Here is a 27,701-nt window from a genome sequence, read left to right as displayed (position 1 = left end):
ACTGCTGGTCTTCCTTCTCCGGGCCTAGCAGTTCTCATCCATAAAATCGGCTGAACAGGATGATGCGTTCTTTCCCTTTGAGCAGATTCAAAATGGTGCTGGGAGTTTTCTGGGGATCACGCCATGGAGTTGGGACAACGTGGGGATCTCCTAATGTGGGAATCTGTAATCAGCTGCAGGAACTAGAAACCAGAGGTGCTTTTTCTGTATGTTTTGACGAGTCACCGAGAAAATTTAAAATGTTAAAAGATGTCACAAAGCTTTCGCTCCAAATTCTAATCCCGAGGCTGCCAACTCGGAGCACCTGGGTTTTGTTTGTCTAGCAGAATACTTTTTAAAACTTGAACCAGCGTTTACAAATTGTGAGATTTCTGAAAATCCAGATTTGGGGCTTCGCTGAGAGACTGGAAGATCTAATGGCACTGGCCCCACATCAGCAAGTGGTGAGAGGTGGGTAGCAGCTGTCCCATTTAGGTGAGGCACCTGCTCTCCGGTTTGACCATCTCTACCACTCATCATGGGGACCACATAATTTGTCATCCAAACTAAGGCACTTTTGAAAGTAAAAGAGGGTGCTGTTTGTAATTATGCCTGGATGCACAGACACAAACGAGGGCTATTATGGGCAATGAGGATGTATGGTTACCCTAATTCCTGTTGCTTACACTGGGCTTGCTTTTCTTTTTTGCCCACTGTTACTTGGGTTATGTGGTCATAAGTCAGGGACTCCCCTGAGGAAAATAGGGAGAGAAAAGGTATAAAGTGAGGATGAGACCTGAACGTTGAAAAACAGGGAAAGAAATGAAAAAGAATATTCAAATGAATGCCAATTACACAAAACCTTCAGGTGGAGGCAGAGCCTTGCTGGTGGCTGGCTCAGCATGTAAGTTTGACCTTCCAGGCTCCCTGCCCTCCACAGCACTGTCAGTTTTAATAAGCTGTAATCCCATAGCTACGAGCGAGACTAATCAAACTGCAGAGAGCAGCCTGTTCCTAATCAGGAAGGCACAGGATCATCATTTAACTCTGTGGTTTCTCAGTGAGCTCCAAGCTGCCTTGACAGGAAAAAAAAAAAAAAAAAATCCTGCATAAGATAGTTGCTTACACTCTCTAATCTTGACCTTTTAATGGTCTTTGTTTGAAATTTTTATTAAAATGCTTTAATTACCCAAGTATTTGGCTTAAAAAAATATTTTAGAAGAATCTTTTTCCCTTTATTCCCAAAGAATAGAGTAGCGCTCCCCCAGGGCACTTTAGGACACTTCAGACTGCCATTGATTCCCTGAGTCTGCTTGAACTGACTGCAGACCCCAACCCTTTCAACACCACTCAGGGTGTGATTACAGTCCCCAGATTGGGGGCGGGAGGAAGTGGGGGACGTGGAATGGCAACTCACGTTGAGCACCTACAGGGGCCACCATGGGCCCTTCCCCATGGCAGGAGTGGGAGCCAGGCCACACCACAGTGAGGCTCCAGAAGTCCCCAACACCTCGGGGCCATATGGCCCTTCTAGTTCTCCCCCTAGAGGAACTAGGGGCTACTTCAACCCAGGGGCAAGTCACAAGAAGTTATTTAGTGCAATGCTTTAACTGCAGAGTGTTAGATGCGGCTAAAGTTTAACTTGGAAGCTGACTAGTGGCAGGCCCTTAGGCAAACTACTCAACCTTCCAGAAATTCCTGGTAGGCCCTTAGGCAGGCTACTCAGCCTTCCCGAAACCCAGTTCTTTTTTTTTTTTTTTTAAGATTTTATTTATTGATTTGACACAGAGAGAGAGAAAGAGACAGCTAGGGAGGGAACACAAGCAGGGGGAGCGGGAGAGGGAGAAGCAGGCTCTTGGCTGAGCAGGGAGCCCGTTGTGGGGCTCGATCCCAGGACCGTGGAATCATGACCCGAGCCAAAGTCAGGCGCTTAACGACTGAGCCACCCAGGCGCCCCTTCCTGAAACCCAGGTCTTAACATAGGAATAATATCCACACCTCATAACCGTGCTCTAAGGGTCAACGAGATATATAAGGAAAGCATTTACTAAGGTGACTGGTTCGTTAAAAATGCTCTCCATAGGTTATGGTTATTATTATTTTTATTATGTGCTAGCATGGCCTTAAGGTCCCTAATTATATAATTTAAAGAGACAGATACATTGCTGAATCTCCTTGGATTCTGCATTTAGTGTGAGTGCACTTAAAACAATGGACCACAGATGAAATAAATGTAGAAAAAAATTCTTTTCCAATGGAGAACATTTCTAGTACCATGGAAATTTAATAGTTTGCTTAATAGACTCACTAGTATTTACAGGAAACAAGACAGTATATTTTTTTAATTAAAAATGTTTATTGGCTATTGACTTTAATCGACTTACATTAAAGGAAAAAAACATTTTTTCCAAATGTGCTAATAAGAAAAAGACCCAGAAAAATGAACAATGCTTGAGCAGAACATTCAGTGTTTTGAACATAAATAAAACTCGTAATTTTTATATGGATTCTGGGATATTAATACTCCCCCAACAATGGATTTGGCCTTGAACAGGAATATAAACCTATGAACGAGTCTAGTCCAATATATTTCAAAGCAAGCAGATCCTTGAGAGCAGAACTTTCATAACTACCCTTGCCATTCATGGAGAGATTATAGGAATGTCATGGACGTTCCTAAATCATTAATAAAAGAAAAACATACAGATACCTAACACAAAAATAGAGTAACCACATAATAATTAAAAACAATGTCAGTAATGCCCACTGAAATGAAAAAATAGCAAAATATAGCCTAAGAATGTAAAACAAATATATTCCACGCTCCTACAAAAACAAAGGCATTTTTTTGGTTCTGTTGGTTGTTTTTACAAAAACTACGTGTGAATGTACTCTTACAGAAAACATGACAAATACAGAAAAGCCCAAGGAAAATAAAAATCACCTGTCAAATCAACACGAACGTCACTCCTTTGGTGAGAGCAGAAAAAAACTCATAGAATCAAAGATGATCCAGGAAGGTCTTCCCAGTCTCAGGATCTGCTGATGCCAACTCACCAATCACTTCAAAAGTCACAGGCCAAACCTCTTTCTAGGCTCTCAAACATCTCGACTGTTGCCTGATTCCTGGTACCACTGCACTTTTCACTAGGCCAACACTGATCAGTAAACAAGGACATAAGAAAGCTACGACTATCATTGACAACTTTTTGTTCCCCCAACATTACAGCTAGATAGAATCTTGGAAGTTCATGTAGTCCTACCCCCCATGCCTGTCTGTGTTCAGGAGGAAACAGGCATGGAGGGGTTAAGTGATTTGCCTGGTGTCACAGCTGAGCAGAACTGAAACCCAAGCTTCCATTTGCCAGGCCAGGGCTCTGTCCAAGTGAACACATGGTGAATGAATCTCCCCAACTGATGGGGCTACAGTTCTTATGTGGCCAGACTATTAATGGCCTGAAGGGCAGACCAAAGTGGATCTGTATGACCAGATGAAAGCATCTGGGCAAACTTTCGCCTCATAACAGGCAAATTGCATGGGCTCTCAGGAGACAAGTCACACATAGATCATGTGGTCAAACGAAGGCGCCCTGGGCCAACTGATCGTAGGAGCAATGTGTGAGCCCCACATTCCATGAGGATACGAGCCTAGTTAAGTCACAAGAGCCTTTTCTGATTGACTGCAGCAGCGAGGCAGCTTGGAAGGAACAAGTGTCTGAGAGGCTCCTGAGAATATAAGGATTAAAGCTAGGAAACTCTTAAAATCAGCCAGATTCCTTTTACAGTCAGCAGTCATGTGTCTACAGAAGTCATGCTGCTCGTGACCAATCATCTCTTTTCAAGCTCTGATCCAACTCTGCGAACCCACACAATCTCATCAACCCTGCTTCAGGGCTGCCCCTTCACAACTAAAGCTTTTGTCTTTGACTAAATGAATCTCCACTGAAAGAGCACTGAAATATTAGAGGTCATGGTTCAATTCTTTCTGATCAGTTGGGGTCACTTAAGTCTTTGGAAGAAATCTCTTTAGCCTCAAGTCAGCAGAGTTTGTTCAAACGTTCCTTATTTATAAGCAGATTCTATTCTCAAATATAAATGATTAAAGCTAAGATCATTTCTTGTTCTCTTCTTTCCACATTCCAACAGCGGGACAGGCTCAGTGCTAAGAGTCAGACTTGCGTATGCCAGGTCTCAAGATGCTTGCCTGCGGATGAGCTCTTTCAACTGTGCCAGTCTGTCGCTTTTTAGTGCTTCCCGGATGGAGTGGAAAAATCCAAAATAGTGTTCAAAGTTGTGCATCATAAGCAGGACCCCAGCCAACAGCTCGTTGGTCACCAGCAGATGGTGGATGTACGCACGAGTATGATTCTTACAGCAGTAACAGGAACACCCTCTCACAAGTGGATCAAAGTCTTCCTGGTACCTGAGAAAGGAAGTTACAACAATAGTCCAGAAAATGAGGAATACAAGCGATCCACAGCGTTGGCTATCTATTCTGCTGGTACATAACCAATAATTAATAACCTCACTGGCAAATGTAGTGCTGGGCACCTGCTTAGGATGACAATGTGGTGAAAAGTTAACCTAGAGCATAATGAGTCAGGAGACTCGGGAGTCTTCCCCTGACAGACCTAACTTCCTGGACTGAGGCTTACACAAGAGCATCAGGAGAGAGTCCCCCGGTCACTCCCTCATGCTGAGCTTTGTTAGTCACAATGTAACGGCACACAAGGACAATAAATGCTGTTCTGATGCATGACACACGTCTCCCACTCACCACCAGAACTAGTACAGAAGACATGGTATGACCTTTCACTTGCAGAGCATTTGTGTGTGTGTGTGTGTGTGTGTGTGTGTGGATTGCAAAGCACTTGGACATACACAGTCTCACTTAACCTCTGCAACCACCTTTGAAGACAGGCATTTTTATTGTCACTTCCCAATGAAGACTACTAAGGGGGTAGAGAGGAAGGGCTCCCGAGCTACTGGGCCTGGGTTTGATGCCCAGCTCACAACTCACTTGGGCAAGTCACTTAACTTCCCTCTGTCTTTGTTTTCTCATCTGTAGTGGTAATAAGTATAATAACAGCATCTACCTTAGGGAGTTATTACAAGACTTAAGTGAGTTGATATAGCAAAGGATTCTCTCTCTGTGTCAAATAAATAAAATCTTAAAAAAAGGGGGGGCCACCTGGGTGGCTCAGTCTGTTGGGCGTCTACCTTCGGCTTGGGTCATGATCCCAGGGTTCTGGGATTGAGCCCCACGTCCATCGTGCTCCCTGCTCAGCGGGGAGCCTGCTTCTCCTTCTCCCTCTGCCTGCCACTCCCCCTGCTGTGTACTCTCTCTCTCTCTGTCAAATAAATCTTAAAAAAAAAATACCAAAGGATTTGTACACTGCTGGGCACATACCAAGCACTACATATGTGTTACTTTTTATCAGCTATTAAAAAGAAGTTAAGGGGCGCCTGGCTGGCCCAGTCAGTAGAATATGCAACTCTCGATCTCAGGGTTGTTGAGTTCAAGCCCCACATTGGGCATGGAGCTTACTTTAAAAAAAAAAAAAAAAAAAAAAAAGGAAGTTAAATGACTTGACCAAGGTCACAGAGCCAATGAGTAGTGCTAGGCTCTGAACTTCAAGTCTAGTGCTGACAATAAAAGAACTACAATTTCCAGTTAAATCTATAATGTGAGAGAAGTTTAGTAGTAACCCATTTATATTACCCTAGCATTTGAAAAACAGAAATGAATCTCCTTGGCTTATTTTTCAAGTTAAATGTAGTAAACATCACCATTTCAGACCTACAATCAAGAAGCCTCTATAGAATATAGATCAGTCCTAGGATTTTCATATTCTTTCATAAATTTTCAAGTCCATACTATTCTTAGATGGGCATAAATTAAATCTGAATCCCTAGAATGTTCCTTTACATAAGACAAAAAACACCCCAGCACTAAAATGAGAATACCAAACTCATAGAAAAACCTCTCAGTGGTTCACTAATAATTACTACTTTGGGCCAAATACAAAGTTACAAGATCTCTTAGTTCATTCTTTTTTTTTTTTTTTAAGATTTTTATTTATTTATTTGTCAGAGAGGGAGAGAGAGAGAGAGCACAAGCAGGGGGAGCAGTAGAGGGAGAGGGAAAAGCAGGCTCCTCACTGAGCAAGGAGGCCGATGTGGGACTCGATCCCAAGACCCCGGGATCATGACCTGAGCCGAAGGCAGACGGTTAACGACTGAGCCACCCAGGCGTCCCCTTAGTTCATTCTTTATAGAGGGAAATATTTTATTAAGATTTATGACCTGTATATAACCAAGATGACTTAAGTTCCTTAGAATTGAAACACTTTGTTGTTTTTTATCTTGAAATCTTTATTTTGCTCTGACATTATTTAAAGTAATCGGAAAGAGTAAAAGACACCAGACAATAGATTTGGTCTAATCTTTCTGACAGCTCTTCTAAAACACCAGTTATCTAGCCTCGGTTTTCTGACAAGACAAAGTACACAAACTCATCTGCAGAAAAAATGAGTTTTTCTGGAACTGAATTTAAGAAGGCCCAAATAATATCCAACTATAAATATTTTATGAAGTCATAAACTGAAAAGGGAACAGTTACATAAACTTTTTAAAACAGACTAAAATTAAAAAGTCAGAAATCAAAATCTAAAAAAAAATTCCTTACTTTTTTTCCTTCAGATTAATTTCAAATGATGTCATTTCTTGGTTGCAACTGGTTGTTTTAATTTTCTTTGTTTGATCCACATATTTTATTTCTTCCTGTATCCCATTTTGTTGTAATACTGAAGGACAAACCAACAAGTCTTGAATAAAAATCAGATAAAGACTGGCCATTGGGAGATTATTTTAGTAACTATTTTATGGCCTTTGACCCTGTAAATTCCACTCATAAGAATTTATCCTAAGGAAATGACATAAGAAAAGTAGTAATATGGGTCAAGATGATCACTGACATATTCTCTATAACATCAAAACTTGGAGATTCAACAATGTCTAAGCAAACTATGGCTACAAGTAGATAATATATAATCTTACTGTCAAGGAGTGATTTTAAGAAAACAGTTGGGGAGAGTGTGTGTGTGTTTGAGAGAGAGAGAGAGAGATAAATGTGTGTGTATATTGGAGTTATGTCTCATCATCATACACATGCAAATTAATTGTGCTTTGTAACTGCTTGTGTTCCAAATAGATTAAAAGTAGAATATGGTTTTAACTTATGTATTTTATGGGGACCCTAGCCTTCCAGGGAACTCAGATTATCCAGAACTAGATGGGGACTTGAGTTGTTCCCTTGAACTCTTTAAGAAAGAACATTACTGGATATATAAGGAAAATACCAGTTACTATGCAAAGAGCCAGCTGTCTTGAACAACGGCAAGTAGAGAAGTTTTATTGGGAAGGAGTAGTAACAAACACAGGGTCAGCCCAAGGAGAATGGGCAGACAGTCCTAAGAAGGTAATTTTGTCCACATCAAAGGAAAAAGAGAAGTGACCTGAGCATTGAGCAGAGGGCTATTATTTTGCTGCCATGAATTTGCACGCTGATGTGGGAAACCACAATAATGCCCTGGCTTTCTGGAAAATCCTTATCACTAGGGGGAACTATATTAGTTCCTATATTAGGCAACTTATTCCTTTGTAATTTTCACTTTGCAATTAACAAAAGACTTTAATTTACTACATATACACACACACAAATATGATTAATAATAATACTTTAGTGGAAAACGTTCAAACTATTTCAATTTTCCTGATCTTTATAAAGAAACAGCTTTCTCTAGCCAAAAAGGAATTTGTCTGTTCTGGAGAACTCAATATCAGGTTCTTATGTTTTGCATATTCATGGTACAGAATGGTTAACAGTTACCCATGTCTTTGTGGAAATAATTAAGCTTGTGAAGAACATTTATAGTGTTTGTGGTATGCTTTTCCACCCGTATACATTATGTTCTAGGCAGTTTAAAGGACAGCAAAACTGACCTCTTATATATAAGAATTTGACCAATCTGATTTTTTTGTTTCCAGAAGTAATTCAATTTCGGTTAGTGGTTAAATTACTTTACAAAACTGTAACATCTTCTGGATGAAATTTTAATAACTTGTGGGGAAGAAAATGAATCTTTAAGGAAGTCTCTGGCCCGAGCTAAATGCAGGGCCAGCGGTGACAGAGGAGGAATTCAAAGGACAGCAGGAAATGGGAAAGGAAATCACACCTATGAAGGCCAGAGGGCAGACAGGGCATGCAACACTCTCCAGAAAAACTGGGTAGATATCCTAAGGGACCCCAGCCCAAAGCCCATATCCCAATTCTTTTTCTATTGTCAGTCAAATGTCAGACTCTGAAACTGATATTCTTGACTTCTGAATAACTAAGCAATACAAGAAAATGGTGGTGCTTCAAAGAGTATTAGCTTTCACATCCCTGTGTGTAAAAAAAAAAAAAAAAGCAAAAGTAACACTAGGATCAGAGGGGGTGAGAGACTCCCTGTATTTTGATAGCATGGAGTTTGCAAAAAGCAGACAAGAACTCTTTTGTGAAAAACTAAATTAACTTTTACTAAGTAGTTCAAAGGTTTTCTGTTCTTAGATTTTCATCACTATTCACCCTGAATGTTCTCTTTTCAGATTGTTAATAGAAAGGGTTTTGTTTTTCTTGGTTCTGCTCACTCTAAGATCACTCCCTAATATTGAGGAGCTACGGTTTTGTATGCCAACATGCCAGAGCATACAGATAAGAAACAAACACGGTAGTTTTATAAAAGGCTGGCGTTATAGTATGCACATATTTCTGGCTTGCGACTCAAGGCCAATAATGAAATAAAAGAAACTTGAGGATAACAGACTAACTTCAGAAGACCTACATGTCTCTTCAGGGTTCGGCTGGTAATCAAAGCTGAAAGTCAGGGCACATCCCCGCTCTGTCACTTGATAAGGGAAAAAACTCTCAAATAAGTCCACTCCCCTTTCAATACACTCGAGGACCTCATCTGGCCGGCTGACTCCACAGATGAGCCTGTGAAAACAACAGTAAGAACAGTGACCTGAGGACAATGCCAGGAATGGAAGCAGAGACTCTTCCCAGAGGGTGTTAAAAGTAGTAACAATGAAGGTACCTGGGTGGCTCAGTTGGTTAAGCATCTGCCTTTAGCTCAGGCCATGATCCCAGGGTCCTGGGCTTGAGCCCCATGTCTGGTTCCACGCTCAAGGCCACTTCTCCCTCTCCCCCTTTCCCTCTCCCTCTACCCTTCCCCCTGCTCATGCGCACTCTCTCTCAAATAAATAAAATCTTTAAATAAAAAAAAGTAGTAGTAATGAAACCCACCAATCACGGTTGCATGGCAGGCAACAGATAATACAGTGTGATAGAAAGGACATAGGACTTTGGCAGCAGAGACCTGGGCTCGAATCCCAGCTCTGCCTTTTATTTACTTACTGTACTATTTTGGGAAGGTTTCTTAACCATTCTGGGTTTTAGTTTTCTAATCTTAAAAACAAGAGCAGTAATATATACCTCACAGATTTGTTGTAAAGATTAAGAAGAGATTTGAAAAAGCACACTGTGGAGTTTTGGGTCCCAAAGAGAAGTTCAGTAAAGGTTAGTTTCCTTTCCCCTCCCATTCCTTCTAAACAACCTCTCTAGTCTTCAACTGAACTTTACAGCCTGTGTATCCACAACATAAGATTTTTTTGAGGGTGCAAAGCTATATGTCAACTGTACATCAATTTTTTAAAAAAATTTTTTGAAGAGTGCAAAGCTGTGTGCTTTATTTCCCCCTCAAATACTTTCCATGTTTTAACTGTATTTTGCCTAGAATTCTTTTTCATAATTGGCTCAAGAAAGACATTTTTTATCTACTGTATTCTTTATAGGTTCATTTGCAAAGCAACTCTTGCTCTCAGAATTTCAACTCTGCCCATAAGATCTGAGACTCTATTTGACTTTCTTTATTCTTCTTTTATTTTCTCCATTAATAAAAAGTCTGCATGATGGGATGAGATGGTATTTTCAGAGGTAATCGGTAAGGCATTCTGGGAGTGATCATACCACTCAACTGGGTTTTGCCACTAAAACAAGAGGGGGAGGTGCACTTGATCAGGGTTGGCTGGCTGGCTGGCTGGCTGCTATCTTTTGTTTGTTTTTCTACCCATAGTCCCTTTTATGAACTGGCAGAGAAAAGCTTACAGACTCCCTGATTTCTAAGAGAAGTCCAAAAAAGGCTTATGTAATATTAAACAACCAGAACACTTAAATATATGCTGGTTTTTCTGACTATAGTTTCCTTCAACTAATGTAATGTTTTAGAACTCCTCTCCAACTGAAGCTGGCATTTCTATGCACGTTATAGAATGAAAACAATCCCAGCTCTCAAATCCAGTAACAGACATCTGTGAGCACTTAGCTCAAAGAAGTCTAGAAAATAACTAGAAATACTAGTGCTGAATTATTATCTGCATCAGAACAAAATCAGCACAGGATGGGGAGGCAATGAACACAAGAGAGCTAGGTTAAAACTGTGGGGCAAGTACTGCCCAGGCTACTGGAAGTATCTTGCTCTGGCTGATATTTCCAGGTTGTATTCGTGTGTAAAAATCCATCAAACTGTATATAAGATTCACACACTTTATTGCAAGTTATACCTGGATTTTTTTTTAAGTGGTAAAATTTACATATACTGTATACCATTCAACAGCCTGAGGGGCATAAAGCAGCATCCTATAATCAAACCCCTTAATAGATCTGTAGGAAAAAAGCATGAATATTCATACCAAGTTGGATGAAAGACTAGGGATTTAAAACAAAAAGAAAAGAAAAAAAAGAAAAATGTGGGTAGTCTATTAAAGACATCAGCTGTACTCAGAACCTTGAGATTTTGAGCTTTGAATCCTGCAGATCGTTTCTCTACACCAGTATATAGTGAATCCCGTGTTTATGGAAAGAACCAGCCCCATTAGTGTTGCCAGTCCTCTTGACTTCAAAAAGTGACTTAACAACCTGCCTCAAATCTAAGAACTTCTTCAACGTCCTTATTATTACTACAGCCCATGTTCATTCTGCTAGGCACCCAAGATCTGTCCTCAACTTTCCTTGATTAAGGCCAGAGTTCCACATGATTTTATACCTGTCCCCAGGCACCATGGTATAATGAATAAAGAACAAAACTTGCATTTGGCATAAAAATGAGGTGAAACAGTATAACACTTGCCCTCACTTATGAAGATCAAATAAACTAATTCAGGGGACGCCTGAGTGGCTCAGCCATTAAGCATCTGCCTTCGGCTCAAGTCATGATCCCAGGGTCCTGGGATCGAGCCCCACATCGGGCTCCCTGCTCAGCGGGCAGCCTGCTTCTCCCTCTCCCACTCCCCCTGCTTGTGTTCCTGCTCTCGCTATCTCTCTCTCTCTCTGTCAAAATGAATAAATAAAATCTTTTAAATCAATCAATCAATCAAATAAACTAATTCACCTGGCAATTGTCCTCATCTACGTTCTGAAATTGAAGGTGGGACAGCTGTGATGGAAACTCCCCCCATAGTCTGCTTCAGCAGACTCAGCCCAGAAAAGACACAATCAGTTCATCAAAAGACATGCCCATGTAGAGACTCTGCATAATACACTACACCAGCACTCCTGCCCTGCAGCCCACAAGGCGTGGCCTGCATCCTCACTGAACACTAGCCTTGGTTTGTCTTCCGGCAGCTCTGCGGTGACTGATGACAACAAGTACAGTCTAGTTTCCAGGGTTGCTGGATTCCCTTGAAAGCCATCCAGAAGGAAGCCACCTACGGGCCGCTTGGCGGTCTCCCGTGCTGACCTCAGCCTCTCCTCCATCACGTCTCCACCTTCAATCACTCCGATGATGGTACTTTTCTGAAGGACCTAAGGGGAAAAAGGACTAAATGCTTTTAACTGTTTCCAATAGTGGAGACCTTCGTTTAAATGAACTTCACATGGAAGAGATCTCAGTGCAGCTGCTACGGTTGAAGCATGAAAGGGGGATAGGGCTTCCTCCTCCCCAAAACACACCACTTGAAAGCCACCCAAATAGGTAAGAAAAGAGAAACTGAGCAATCAGTACATGCAGTCATGTTTGAGCTTAGGTTAAATTAAACACACACTGAGGGTGCCTGGGTGGCTCAGTTGGTTAAGTGACTGCCTTCGGCTCAGGTCATGATCCTGGAGTCCCGGGATCGAGTCCCACATTGGGCTCCCTGCTCGGCGGGGAGTCTGCTTCTCCCTCTGGCCCTCTTCCCTCTCGTGCTCTCTATCTCTCATTCTCTCTCTCTCAAATAAATAAATAAAAATCTTTAAAAAAAATAAAAAAATTAAAAAAAAACAAAACACACACACACACTGAGCAAGTATGAGAGGGAAAGGACAAAAGTATCAGTTTTCATTCATTTAAATGACTATCCAGGCCCTCTTTAAGCTACCTCCAAGTCTCCCTGTTAGAGATAACTTTAAGAACTCTGTGGTTAGGATAACTGACAATCCATTTGGAAAAAAATAAATCTACACTGCACACCATCCTCAAGAATAAATCCCAATGGCCCTCTAATCTAAACATACAAAAGAGTTACCCAAGTCTCAAAAAGATATATTCAAGTTTACATAATCTTGGAGTAAGGAAGGCCTCCCTAAGCAAGCTAAAGCTTACCAGAAAAGGCTAATGTATTTAAGTACAAAACTTCTCTAGTGAAATATACTCTCGACAAAGGCAAAGGAGAGCTCACTGCTCATTGGAATAGACAAATACTATAGGAAACCTCCAACAAATCTTCTATGGAAATGACAACCCCATAGAAATCTGGGCAGATATGTGAATATGAACTTCAGAAAAGTAAATGCGAATACCCTGTACACATGTGGAGAGCTAACTAAAGCTCACCAGGAAGGAAATACAAATTAGAAATAGTTAGATACCACTTTTGCCCATCACTCTGACAAAATAGTTAAAAGACAGATAGCAACAGTGTAGAGGTAAAGTGTTAGAGAAATGACATAATCTGATAACTAGAGAGAGTAAAGATTAGTTCAGCTTCTTGGGAGAGCAAGTAGACAACACTTCTCAAAATGTCAATGCTTTGGGCGCCTGGGTGGCTCAGTTGGTTAAGCGACTGCCTTCGGCTTGGGTCATGATCCTGGGGTCCTGGGATCGAGTCCCACATCAGGCTCCCCCTGCTCTGTGGGGAGCCTGCTTCTCCCTCTGCCTCTGCCTGCCACTCTCCCTGCTTGTGCTCTCTCTCTGTGTCAAATAAATAAATAAAATCTTTAAAAAAAAAAAGTCAATGCTTTTATCTTTATGTCCTAAAATTCCACTTCTAAGAATCAATCCTACAAATATATTCATTCATACACATCAAGGTATATTTACAAAATGTTTAGAATAATGAAAAACTGGAAACAAACATACATCCATAGTGTAAAGGCTTACAGGAATTATGATACATTCGCAGTATGGTTTCCTACACAAGTGTTTTAAAAATAATGCAGTAGAGGGACGCCTGGGTGGCTCAGATGGTTAAGCGTCTGCCTTCGGCTCAGGTCATGATCTCAGTGTCCTGGGATCGAGTCCCGCATTGGGCTCCCTGCTCAGCGGGGAGCCTGCTTCTCCCTCTGCCTGCCGCTCCCCCTGCTTGTGTTCTCTCTCTCTGACAAATGGATAAATAAAATCTTTAAAAAAAAAATGCAGTAGATATAGCAATGTATGCACTGACAGAGAAAGAGTTTTGAGATATTGCTAAACAAAAACAAGCACATTTCTGAACATATGATCATACTCATGTAATGAAAACCCCATACAGTAATGCACGTATGTAAAAACTATGTGTATGCAACTAAAAAATAAAAAGGCAAATCAAGAGTGGCTCTCTGGTAGAAGAGAGGAATGGGGAGAAAGCCTGGAATGTGGTGAAGAGGGAATTTTGCTTCTCAGTTTAAGCAGGAGGGACACAATCAGAAAGAACCCTTGCGCAGCTGTGTGGAGAATGAATTAAGAGTGAGTATGGCTAAAGGATACGTAGGAGGCAAGTTTAATAATTCAGGTGAAAGACAAAGAAGACCCAGGCTAAGGCAGTGGCAGGAGTAAAGGGGAAGGACAGGATCCGAAACTTCATCAGAAGGTACAATCAACAGGGGCGCCTGGGTGGCTCAGTCAGTTGTCAGTTAAGCATCTGCCTTGGACTCAGGTCATGATCCCGGGGTCCTGGGATCGAGCCCCACGCTGGGCTCCCGGCTCAGCAAGGAGTCTGCTTCTCCCTCTCTCTCTGCCCCTCCCCCTGCTCATGTTCTCTCTCTCTCTCTCTCTCAAATAAATAAAAATCTTAAAAAAAAAAAAAGACGGTACAATCAACAAACTTGACCGATTACTTGCTCACGGAGAGGATGATAAGTCTAGGATGACTCCTGGCTCCTGTTCTAGAAGTCCAGGGAGACAATGGGAAGAGCAAAGACAGGGAATCCTAGGAAAATAGTGGAGGATGAGGCAAGATGATCATTGTGTTTTGTGCATTCTGAGTTTGAGGTCATCAGCCGCCGAGGACACGTGTGATACAAATGTGACGAGCCAGGCTGGAACAGCAACACTGGCACACTGCTGCCACTCCCCACGGCAGATGTGGGGGACAGATAGGTACTCTCTTCCTGCTGCACTGAGGCACAGCTCCAAGCACCTTGGGATGAAACCCATTTGCCATCCCTGGCCCAGGAAATATGTGGAGAAGAGAGCCAACACTAGAACTTTGGGGAGCTTCAGTATTCAAGGGCATTCAGAATAAGAAGATCCAGTGAGTAAAAAAAGGAAGAAATCACAGGAAAAGGGAAAGATGGATGCAGACATACAAAGCAGCTAGTTAAATGGGCCTGCCCCTTTACGTGACTGGCAGAGCCCTAACCCCTGCCTGAGGAAAGGCCCAAGAATTTTGGCATTGGACAGGACAACCAGCCCAAAAGGGACCTCACCCGCTGTGTCAAATGGCCCCGCTACATCCAGCTGCAGTGGCAAAGGGCTTTTCTCTATAAATATCCGAAAGTACCTCCCGCAATTAACAAGTTCACCCAAGACCTTGGCCTTGGACTGCCAAACAACTACTCGACCTGCCTAAGCTGGCCCACAAATACAGACCAGAGACCAAGCAAGAGAAGAAGCCAAGATTGTTGGTCCGGGCTGAGAAGAAAGCTGCCAGCAAAGGGGATGTCCCCACTAAGATGCCACCTGTCCTTCCAGCTGGGGTTAACAGTCACCCCTTTCGTGGAAAACAAGAAGGCTCAGCTGGTAGTGACTGCACATGATGTGGATCCCATTCAGCTGGTTGTGTTCCTGCCCATCCTGTGTCATAAGATGGGAGTTCCCTACTGCATTATCAAGGGGAAGGCCAGGCTGGAGCATCTCGCCCACAGGAAGACCTGCACCACTGTTGCTGTCACACAGGTTAACTTGGAAGACAAAGGAGCTCGGGCTAAGCTGCTGGAAGCTATCAGAACCAATTACAGTGACAGATATGATGAGATCTGCCATCACTGGAGAGGCAATGTCCTGGGTCCAAAGTCGGTGGTTCACATGGCCAAGCTGAGAAAGGCAGAGGCTAAAGAACTGGCCACCAAACTGGGCTAAGTGTGCACCATTGAATTTTCTGTACGTAAAAGTAATAAAAAGTTCTCTTTCAAAAAAAAAATTTAGGACACATGTAAGCGTAAAAGAGGGCGCTATTAATAATTATGTCAAGAAAAAGGCATGATCATAGGGATAGAAAGAGGGACCACCACACAGCAATAATGTGAAATGATAAGGCTGACTAGCATGGAAGAGGGACTTGAGGCTCATCCGGCTGTTCTAATAATCATGCTGTCACACTCCCTGTCCTCCTTTCTACTCATGTAAACATTACTCACCCTACAAGGATAATGATTGGCTCAAAACAATTACTAGTGAGCAACACTAACAATTAGGACCCACAGCAATGTCCCCACACTGAACTCTTACTGTGGATATGAGAGTTCTATTCAGAATGACAACTAAGTTTCCTCCAATCATTTTATGTATACTAACTTTATCAGCCAATTATATTTTTCATTGGTACACTCAAGATAACAATGTTCCTCAACCTCAGTGCACTTTGCCACAGTGGGACCTGATCACATTGCTCAGGATTACTCCACATAAGTGATCTGAACACTGAATTCTCCCCTCCGGTCACACCTTCTCTTCTCTCACCAGCTCTGCTCTCTCGTGACTACATCCTTTCCCAGCTTCATTCATTCTGCTACCAGGGTATCTGATCTACCACCGCAGCTTCATCCTCCCCAGCCCGTCAATACCAGCCACCATCAGCAAACATTTACTGAGGGCTCACTTATGTCAGGGATTATGCTACATGATGGAGATACAAAAAGGACACTGACAAACTGAGTTTAAGGAGGTCACAATCTAATAAAGTTAAAGGCCATTAAGAAATCATTGCACTATAATATGACTGGAGCTATAATACAGCCACATACAAATGAAACGGATGGCAAAGGATGAACAGAACTTCCTGGAAGGATCAGGGACAGTTCCCTAGAACAATGAATGAAATGGAATGAGCCGGGTCTGGAAGCAAGAGAAGCAATATGGCTGGAGATCAGAAAAAAGAAACAGTCCAGAAGGAAGTCCGTGGACAGCCTCAGCAAAATGAAACAGGGAAATGCCTTGGGAACTGTGGGTGACTCAGAAGGGCCTCAAACACAGGAGAAAGAGGTTGGCACTGAGCTGGAGGAGTAGGCAGAGGTCAGGTCACAGCAGCCTGTCCATGTCACATAAGAGTTGACATAGAGAGTCATTAAATTCTCTTAGGGAAGTGGACATGAGCGATTTGTGTCTTATGAAGATCTCTCAGATAGCCGGGCTAAAGATGGATTGGATGGAAATGAGAAGAGACAGAGTAATTAAAAGGTAATGTCTACATAAGAGATGATGAGGTTATTGTGCCTCAAGGTGGTGCTAAGAAAGATGGGGAGGTGGGGGCAGATCCTAGATATATTTAGGGACATGGAATCAAGAAGGAGCAAACAATTGGATATTAAATTGGGTATTAAAAGGAGCCTTGAATGTGGAATTTAAGAAACCAAACAAATGAACATAGGGGAAGGGTGGGAAAAATAAAATAGGATGAAATCAGGGGGCGCCCGGGTGGCTCAGTCGTTAAGCGTCTGCCTTCGGACCAGGTCATGATCCCAGGGTCCTGGGATCGAGCCCCGCATCGGGCTCCCTGCTCGGTGGGAGGCCTGCTTCTCCCTCTCCCACTCCCCCTGCTTGTGTTCCTGCTCTCACTGTCTCTCTCTCTCTGTCAAATAAATAAATAAAATCTTAAAAAAAAAAAAAAAGACAAAATCAGGGAGGGAGACAAAACATATGGGACTCTTAACTCTAGGAAACAAACTGAGGGTTGCTGGAGGGGAGGTGGGCAGGAGGATGGGGTAACTGGGTGATGGGCATTACAGAGGGCACGTGATGTAACGAGCACTGGGTGTTATATGCAACTGAGGAATCGCTAAACTCTACCTCTGAAACTAATAATACACTACATGTTAATTAATTGATTTTAAATAAAACTTTTTTAAAAAGGAGTCTTGAAAGACTCAAATTTCTGGGCTGAGGAACTTGGTGGCTGCTATGAACTAAGACAGAGAGGAAAAGAAAGGTTTGAGGAGATCAGATACAGAGTTTGGTTTCCTCTGAGTTTGAGGTGCATGTGAGGGATACTCTAGTAGAATCCAGCTGCAGTCCACTTTATGTCATTCTGAAGCTAAGCAGAGTGAGCTTGGTTATCCACGCAATTTGTGAATTATTCAGCAATTAAAACCAAGGGGAGGCTGCCCAGGGAAAACATCCACAGTGGGGAGAAAAGAGAGCCTAAGGCAGAATTCTGGAGAGTTAGAACACGTCTGGCTCAGGACAAGAAAACAGGAGAGTAACAGAGACCAGGAAGTGAGAAGCAAGGAAGCAGGAGGAGGAGCTGAGAAGGCAGTAGTATGGAACGGCAGTAAGCCAGAGTTTTAAACAGCAAGGAGTGGTGGGTGCTGCAGCCTTACCTCTGACTCTTCCTGTAGCCGTAGACAATTATCCAGGAATAGAAGCGATCGATCAACAGACTTCCTGGCTCTTTTTATGGAAGTTGCTTCCTCGCAAGATGCCTCTCCATCTGACAGACACTGGAACCAGTCTGGCTGAAGGGCCTGCTGAATTGCCATGAACTTGGAAGCAGTCATTTCCACTCGTCCCCCAACACCCCACACGGACACAGACTGCCATGGAACAAAATGATGAGGAATCAGCAAGAGTAAAATGCAAATCAAAAGGAAATAATAAAATGATAAAGCAATACTGAATTTAATCCTTCCTTACAAATAGAGAGATGGTGGCATTCATTATCTTAGACGTGGGGGGGCAGAAGAAGCTTCCTGTACTATATTCCAATCCTCCGAGCACCTTATAGCTCACAGAGAATCCTTCAGCAGCCACACAGCCAGCTTCTGAGCTAGCCCCAAGAATTCTTTGGGATACTTTTCCAGCCCAGTCTTCCATTCTCCGAGACCCCACCCCATGCATGCTGTCCGTAAACACACCACAGACTTTGATCTTGCTCTTTGATCACATTGTTCCTTTTGGCTGAAATGCCCTCCCCCTACTTCTCTGCCTGGTAAAATACCATGCATCCTTCAAGAAAGGTCCAAATATCATCTACTCTATTGTGCCCCCCAAACGTATCTGGGCATAATCCATCACTCACTCTTCTAAGCTCTTACAGCAATCTGTACTTATGTCTTTTATGGAAACGATAGTACTGAGTATCCCAATTCATGTCTGTGCCCCAAAAGCCTAGTGTAGGGCCTCACACATTATTGAAGGTTAGTAAGTTTTTACTGGATTGAGTTAGATACGGACACAAAGAAGTCACGTAAGCACCTCGATGTAACGTTCTTTGGTTACTCCTTCCCCATTAGTATCTTTCTTCTTAGAAGAGACTGACAAGGACATGAATGGGGAGGCCACATAGAGTCTCTTTATTCTGGCCTAAGGCTGAAGAACACTGTTTAAATGAATCCTCTCTCCCTTACAAATGGGTAAGGTAGGTAACTGAGGTAAAAATACTCTCTTTTGGATTAAAATTACAAAATAAAAAGAAGTTTAAAGCAGAAGACTCATTTAAAACACTTCTCTTAGGTAAGATTAATAGATATTATTGACAACAATAAAGCAGGTGCAGGAAAAGTAGCTGCATTTGTAAAGCAGCAGCATATATATGGAGGCCTTGCCAGAATGTAGTCTTCAGGGACAAGACCAATGCGCCATGTCTCAGGTGGAAACTTTTAATGAAGTCCTTTTGATACTGTTCGTCACTAGCTAAAATCTCTGGCTGTGCACCCAGCTTTTTCAAATGCTGTTCTAAAAGCAAGCAGTATTACACGGAGATTCTACTATATATAGTTATACATGTGATAACACTCATCAGCAACTTTCCTAGCGCTTCCTGAGGTTGTTAAAACTGCAAATAAAGCATGGCATAAAAAAACTATTGCTTTCTACCATCATAGCAATTTCTTTTTTTGCCATGTACTTGACCCTCCTTCATCCCCAAATTTTTTTGCAACAATGAAAATGCTGAGGATATATTCCTTACCCCATCTGCAGGCAGCCCTACTCTAATTCCTATAAACCACTCATCCCACTATATTCATTGAAATAAGGAGAAGGTATAAAGGGGTCAGGAATGGGCTAGTATCCCAGGCAGTGGGATCTAGCACTGGAAAGCTACAATAGGCTGACTTTCTGGGACAAAGCTGCAGCCGTGGAGGTCCTTCTGAGAACACACCTTGTTTGTTACATAACCAGCTGGGCAGGGGCTCACTGGATCATGCAGGGAACAGTACAAGAGTGATTCTGGCATGCCTGTATAAACATAAAAAAGAACTCTTGCAAGCACTTACATCAACAATTACAAAGTGTTGTAACAGAGGGCAGCTTCATATGTGTACTACTGGATAAAGTAAGTATTGTTAGACGTTGTAAACTGTTCATACCCGATCTTAGAATTATAAGAGGCCTGTCAACATGAATGAAAAGATTACCTTTAAAACCTACTCATCTGAAAAAAGAACTGAAGGTTCATGTCTAATGACTGAGTTGCTACAAAGGAAAAGTGTTTCTTAAAGTACGAAATACAATAAAAGTGTTTAGTGCCATGTTGATGTTGACCCTACTTGATTTATTTTGAAGAAAAATATAATATCAAGTATGTTCATGTTAGGTACCATCCAAAGGAACAAGCTACTGGAAAGACAAAATGATATGGTCAAAAGGTAATCTGATTAATAATAAAGCTATCCCACATCATGGGACCTAGGGACAGAATTACAGGGAAGCTATAGCATACTGAATGAAAATGGATCGAATTCTCAGTAAGTTTCATTGACTCAAGATGACAATTTCTTAGGTTCTTTAGTCAAAAATATAGTCATATAAAAAAATTTTTTAAAGTGTTTACTAAACCATATGTGCTTAAATTTCCTATGCTACCCTATATCTTCATTAAAAAAAAAAGGGGGGGATTTCACTGAAAAAAGACCCAGAAAATAAAGCAAGCAAAAAACAAAAAACTCTGCAATTCTCCACCTATTTTTCCACAATTTCAATTATTATAGTTATCTCTAGAAAGCTTTTTAAGCTATTTTCACTTAATTATATGCTTGTATACTTTAAAGCTGGTTTTAAAATTGGATTCAGTTCAAGGAAAACATTACATAAATCCTTCTACTTAAAAACAGGGCCTTGTGACCAACAAGTCGTCATGCAATTCCCCAGAGAAGCAGAGGACTGAATAACCAGTGGAAACAGAATTTTCATTCACTTAAGTGAGTCTTAGATATTGGGAGAAAGCTCAGGAGAAAGTGATCCACAGAAGAATGGATTCTCTAGCTGCCACTGCAAAGCTTTTCCTATAATCAAATGGACACATGCATCTGTATATAAAATCCTATTTTTGGAACAAAAGATAATATTAACATACCAGAATACAGCTATAGATAAACACTTCATCTTCTGCTTCATCTTATGGTTTGGCTCAAACACGGCTAGACTGCTTTGGATCTTAGGTATGTCCCATGTAGTTTCTTACCTCTGGGTCTTTGCTCTGTGCCTGGGATGTCTGCCCACACCTGTCTACCACCACTACTGCGCCCACCTCCCGAGCTGGCTAAGTCCTACTTTTCCTTGACTCAGAAAAGGTACCCCTTCTTCCTCCCTCTCTCAAGAATCCTTTCCTTAGTCTGACCTCCATCCACATGAACCCTACAGCAAGTTATGTGCTCCTCCCTCTGGGCTCTCCTGGTACATGTACATATTCCTAATCCTGCAAATGTGGTCACTGCATCCTACTAGAATTACCTATTTATCTTTATTTCAGACAGGCTCTGAGTTCCATTGGGGAAGCAACTGTTTCTATTCATCTCTGAATCCCCAGTGTGTACTTCTTAGATGCCCAATAAATGCTCATTAAATTAATGAATAAGTAAATGTATGAATGAAAGATCAGTCAACAGTGCCTCCAAACTTCAAATTAATATGTCATGAGGCAAACACAAATAACATGATTTCTACCTATAAACTTTCCAATTCCTTCCTTATAGTCTGCCAAGATTTCATGGTGTTCTGCCCTGTAAGCAAAACAGAAAAATACATAATGATGAATCATTCTATAGACACTCTATGCAACAACTGAAACCCACTTCCCTGCACCCAAACAAGCTATGTGACAATAGTAGTAGTAGTCTTGAACAACAAAGTACGCCATTATTCAAGAGTCGCAACTCATTAGGCTGTGTTCATTAGCCAGAGTACAGGTCTTCAATTTACAAGTAGTTCTGTGAGAACAGAAACTGGCAAAGATCAACTGCTTCCAAATGCCCCATTTTCTTCTTCCCCTCTCCCCTTTAAAATCACTATTATTAACACAATATTGCAGTTATTTCATCATACAGCAGGTTCTTCAATTAAGCATAAAGTCAGTATGTACATTACATAAAATGATCTAACTCCATTAGTTTTGTTTTCATAATGTAGTACTAGCAAGTACATGTGCAGATACAGGGAAACGTTTGAGGCTGGTGCGTGAAGACAGCCCCTAGAGACCAAGTTTGGTTCTCACAGATCATTTCCTGCCCTGTCACCTCTGGGAGGCAATGAGGGCCACCATACTGGCACAGTTGGGCCAGAGGAATAGTGAAGCAGCTCTGACACGTAGGTCCGGCCTATGGCTTCCAGATTAGGGCCAGATGACGTATTAACACTTGACATCTGATTTCATTCTAAAAATCTATAAATTTCGTGCATATAATCAAAAAAGTCTTTCTCTTTACTGCACCTTATTAAGGTATCTGAGCTGCTGCCAGAATTGATACTTAAGTGATCGGGTTTAATACTTACAACGAGGACAGCGTAAGCTGAGCCATGGCAGGAAGCCTGTGGATAGTATGCAGTGTCTGATGGGTCAGGTGTGGGGCAGAGCCGGTCTTGGTGTACAGAAGGCAGGCTGGAATGTCCATGGTGTGGTCCCCTGTTTTGCCCAGGTTTTTTATTTTTCCTAGGCGACAGCCATTAACTACCTTGGTAAGACTCAGCTTCATCCTAAGAGATTCCTCTACCTAATTAAGAAAAGAAGAGTAAATTCAGGAGCTCCATGACATCTAAAGGCTAAGCATTTTACAAAGAAAGTAACCTACACGATGATGAATGACAGCATGTTTATTACTACTTCCAGTCTACAATTGTTTTAGATATCAGGGAAGATATCTCTCCCCAAAGACCCAGAGCAAAATGATGACATCAACCACATTTAAATTCGGTCATGGAATTTTTGTCTGCACTGATAAAAATCAAACAAATGGAAGGACAGGAGTAATGACTAATCACAGAAAGAGTGTGCATTCTTTTGCCAAAGGCTAGCTTTCAGCCTTGAAAATGTATATAAAAGAAGGCCACCCTGCTTAGGCTATACTGATTATTGATTTGATCCTTTTTTTCCTTTAATTTGAGAGAATGCTAGGCAACATAGCAATTTCTCCTAATATGTTAAGTAAAGAAAGCAGGTTCCAAAACAGCATCCCGGTGTTTATGGAACTATATGGAACAATATACATCAAAAGATAGAGATTATCTCTGAGAGGTAAGATTATTTTCTAATTTGTTCTTATATGGTGTCCAAATAGAAGTGAGAAACCACATGGAGCATACGTGCGATTCATAAGCAATTCAGCTTTACTTTTATCAGGGATCTTGGTGACTAGTCCCTGGTCCTTTTGTGTAGCAAGCCCTGGATCTTGTCCATACACCTAGCACAGATCCACCCTCAGGGTCAGGCTCAAACAAACCAATCTCAAAGACTGAACAACAAAATAAGAATGCACATTATTTAATCTGAGAACCAAAAAAGGAAAGAGGACCAGTTCCTGTATTCATGCCCTATGGCGTACCACACAGGAATCCAAATGCCACATGAGTATATTAACTGGAATAGGAAGGGTAAGTAATGATTTACATATCTATGTAAAGATAACTGAAAGGAAACCCACTGGTCCTCAGATTCCCCAAGGTTAGACACAGGGACTGTCCAAGAGGGAAGCAGTGGGGTGCCTGGGTGGCTCAGTCGTTGAGCGTCTGCCTTCGGCTCGAGTCATAATCTCAGGGTCCTGGGATGGAGCCCCACATCGGGCTCCCTGTTTCGCGGGAAGCCTGCTTCTCCCTCTCCCACTCCCCCTGCTTGTGTTCCCTCTCTCGCTGTGTCTCTTTCTCTGTCAAATAAATAAATAAAAATCTTAAAAAAAAAAAAAAAAAAAAGGAAGCAGCAACTAGATTTGAAAGCCCAGACTCTTGGCTTCCAACACTTAGCTTTCTCTTGGGGACCTCTTAGACCTATCCTTGTGGAAGGAAACAATGAACATGTTCTAGGAGTCCCCATCTTCTGACAGAAGAGTTTCAATTGTGATTAATCATCCGCTCAATTCTGAAAGCATTTTCTCTTATCTTCCTTTCCCACTGTTCCCTCAATTGAAGAAACAGATTTCTTCATTCTTAATGCAAGGTCTGTCATTAGGTCCTTGGGAGCTTTAGAGGACACTGGCCATGTTCTTGGATGCAGAGATGGGTTCTCCTGTGATACAATGCACAAAAGTTTAATCCCCATATTTTTAAAAATAAATTCAAAGTCCTCAGCTTCGTATACTGAACCTACTAGGTCAGCTAGAAAGGAATATCCAGTTGGCTCTCTCCATAGTGCAGGACTCTGATGCTATGTACTCACACCTGCTGTTTGGGGCTTCTTCAGAGTCCCATCCTAATGATGATAAATCGACATGTCACCAAACAAAAAAGCAAACAAGGAAAAGTAGATGGCTGCATTTAAGAAAAAGTATTGTTTTTTTTTTAAGATTTTTAAAATTTATTTGACAGAGAGACACACAGCGAGAGAGGGAACACAAGCAGGGGGAGTGGGAGAGGGAGAAGGTTTCCCACGGAGCAGGGAGCCTGATGTGGGGCTCGATCCCAAGACCCTGGGATCATGACCTGAGCTGAAGGCAGATGCTTAAACGACTGAGCCACCCAAGTGCCCCAAGAAAAAGTACTGTAATAGATAAATTGCTATTGTCAGTGATTCTCTGTATCATGAGAATGAATACAAATATTAGAGGGCATTAGAAAATGCCCTTCAGCTGGAAATCAACATTAAAAAAAAAAATGCAACTTTGCCCAGAGCTAGAAGAACCACACTTTCCTTTCCCCATTCACTATTCAGTTTATGATAATTTTTATAAGTGCAGCCATTTTCTAAGGGCTCAAATACAACAAGTTTTTTATCACGGAGTAATGTAAACATAAATACGCACATACACATATTCACGCATATGTTTTTTTAAAACATGCTTTGGGGGGTGCCTGAGTGGCTCAGTTATTAAGAGGCTGCCTTCAGCTCAGGTCATGATCGCAGGGTCCTGGAATGGAGCCCACATTGGGCTCCCTGCTCGGCGGGAAGCCTGCTTCTCCCTCTCCTGCTCCCCCTGCTTGTGTTCCCTGTACCGATGTCTCTCTCTATCAAATAAATAAAATCTTTAAAAAAAAAAATGCTTTGGGAGGGATACAATCTAAACCAAGCAAATTTCTCAAGAAACAAACCAATAGTCTCCAAAATACCAGCTGACTTTTATTTGCCTTCATCATCACCCTCTCCCCTGTGGGTCACTCACTGAAGGTACCTTCTAAGATTTGTGGTGTTATGCTTTTCTAAATACACATTCACACTTCACTTTTACAAATGGAGTTCCTAGGAAAGTCTAAAGGAAAAACCATTAACAAGAGCCACCTGGAAATTGTTCATGGAAAAAACTTTATCACTTTAAGGACAAGTGATAAGCTGTCAATGGAACTATGCCTTCACAAGGGCTAACAGAGATTCCCTGCACCTTTGGTAGCATTGTACCAACATGTCCTAACGGTTCCAGTGCTACACATGCCCCACCCCACCTCCCCAGCATTCCCTCAGAAGAAGGGATTTCTAAATGTTTTTTAGATGAATTCTCTACTGACTATCATGACTGTGATATGCTAAGGAAAAAGAGTAAGCTTAGGTGAGCACATTTTTTTGTGAAAGAAAAACTGTATACATGTTTATAAACATATATGTACACACACACGCTACAATGTTTTATACATGCATACAAAAAAGTCTGAAGGACTTCGAACAATATGGTGCACTGAGTTGACTCAGAAAGACACAGAAATGATGGATTTTAAATTCTAGAAAACAATAACAGAAGATGAGACAGAGCTTATTCAGAGGCAGAGTATTCTAAAATCCTTACACTATTTGGGAGGGGGAGAGAGATAATGAATGATGTCAAACTGTTAAGTATGTGTGCCAAAAATTTCAAAGTAACCATTAAAAGATTAATGACGGAATGCATAATTTCTGAAACCGTTGGTGAGGGATGGGGGATGATAAAAGAAAAACTGGTTAATACAATAAAAGGCAAGAAAGAGGAAAAGAGACCAAAAAGCACATCTAATATAGAAAATACAAAATAAGATGGTAGAAGTAAACCTAAATATGTCAGTGATCACAATATAAGTTAACAATTTCACATAATGACAATAGTAGCAGCTAACATTTATTGGGCATTTACCATCTTTTACATATTAACCCTGCTAAAATGTATCATATCGACCTTGTAAGACAGATGCTATTAAGTGCATTTTACATGAGAAAACTGAGGGTAATAGAGTCACCATCTGGGGAGTGGCAGAGCCAGGACTTAAATCAGGGAAGTCTGGCTTTAGAGATTGTACTCTAATAGGCTGATAGCCTATTAAAAGTCTCATCTTGTCCATACACATATGCAATGTTTATATTAATTGTAATGTTAAGATACAATTTTATAATCATATTTTCCATTTTGCTATAGTGTTCTTATTATTTTCTTTGTTTTCCCTCACCTTTCTTCTCTGCTTCTATCCATCCTCCCAGCCTCTACAACCTTTCTCCACACTCATACAAACATTTAAACATACTCGTATATGGGAGGGGATTTTTTTTTTTTTAATGGAAACATACCACACTGTATGCACTTCTCTGCAATTTGCTTTTTTCCCAGAAGGAAATGGATATCTTTCCTGGAGAAGACACAGAACTAACTTACCCTTTTAAAATAACTACTTCATGATATTATGTAAATTGGATGTGACACAATTTATTCAACCATCACCCTTCTGATGGACACTCAAGTTACAGAGCAGGTCCTATGATCTCTGCAATAGTACGAGGACACAACTTCCCTGATCTCATTTTCACCAATCTCAAGTCTAGTTTAGTTTATGTTTCCTGGCAAAGCGCTATGTTTACATTGATTTTTCTTCGTTACAATATTCCAGTGATTTAGGTTTGCCGATGAGTAAATCCAGGGTTCGCGTTATTAAAGTTTCCTCAGGTCATACAGCCACAAAGCTGGGTTCAAAGCTCCCACGTAAACCACTACCCCTCCTTACAAATCCATGTATCCTAGAAAGTACTGCCTCGGGAACATCTGAGTTCAGTCAATAAGGATGGATTTTTCTTCACTCCATGGGCCCCCTCCACTGGCCCCAGACCTCGCGAAGCCCTTAGCTCAGGGATTCGAGATCATCCCAACCCTCCTAAGTATCCTGTGCAGTCCAGAAAACACTTCCGGCTGAGAGCCTGATTCTTGAGCAGAGGCCGGTGGAAAGGAGGCCCTTTTCTCTCTGAGATGCAGTGAAGCTTACACGATTTGGGAGAATCTGGACTTAGAGAAGCCAAGATCCACCAGGAGAGCCAGAAAAGGGAAGGAGAAACATGTCAGGAGTACAACTACAGTTACTACAACACAACGAGTACGCGTCTGAGCGCGACGCGACTCATCCACCCGTGGTAGCCCCCATTCTAACAGGAAAAGGGGGCACTTACCTGCACACCTCCCACCTTGTTTTGGCCTTGAGACCCCTCAAACTCCTCGTATTTCGCTACCACGTGTCCGGCGAGCAGAATTCTCGGCCCCCTAAACCACCGCCTCCGCTGCAGAGCCAATCAGGGAGCACTGCGTCATCCCCGGGCGCCAGGAAAAGGCAAAGGTAATATCAAAGCGAGCTCTGGTGACTGCGAGG

At 41.7% G+C, this 27,701-nt stretch overlaps 1 protein-coding gene across 2 annotated transcripts; it reads right to left on the bottom strand.

Moving 5' to 3' along the window:
* Nucleotides 1–2,344: 2,344 nt before the first annotated feature.
* Nucleotides 2,345–27,646, bottom strand: QTRT2 (queuine tRNA-ribosyltransferase accessory subunit 2). 2 transcript variants are annotated; one of them, XM_028110676.2, is made up of 9 exons: nt 27,505–27,646; nt 22,461–22,678; nt 21,636–21,691; nt 19,852–19,928; nt 18,071–18,283; nt 11,682–11,881; nt 8,865–9,016; nt 6,668–6,785; nt 2,345–4,402 (listed from the first exon to the last, which is right to left on the bottom strand). In XM_028110676.2, exons 2-9 carry the CDS (start codon nt 22,658–22,660, stop codon nt 4,171–4,173), a joined length of 1,248 nt encoding a protein of 415 aa, XP_027966477.1. In that variant the 5' UTR covers nt 22,661–22,678; nt 27,505–27,646; the 3' UTR covers nt 2,345–4,170. The 2 variants fall into 2 exon arrangements, with proteins under 2 accessions (XP_027966477.1, XP_027966478.1); XM_028110677.2 differs by having other exon boundaries at nt 11,817–11,881.
* Between the last annotated feature and the right edge of the window lie 55 nt (nt 27,647–27,701).

Source organism: Eumetopias jubatus, unplaced genomic scaffold, assembly GCF_037043125.1.
Source record: "Eumetopias jubatus isolate StellerSeaLion01/CBP00866 unplaced genomic scaffold, mEumJub1_p1.0 scaffold_1, whole genome shotgun sequence".
NCBI classification, from domain to species: domain Eukaryota; kingdom Metazoa; phylum Chordata; class Mammalia; order Carnivora; family Otariidae; genus Eumetopias; species Eumetopias jubatus.
Note: the sequence above shows the minus strand (reverse complement) of the source record. Positions and strands in the feature narration are given on the sequence as shown.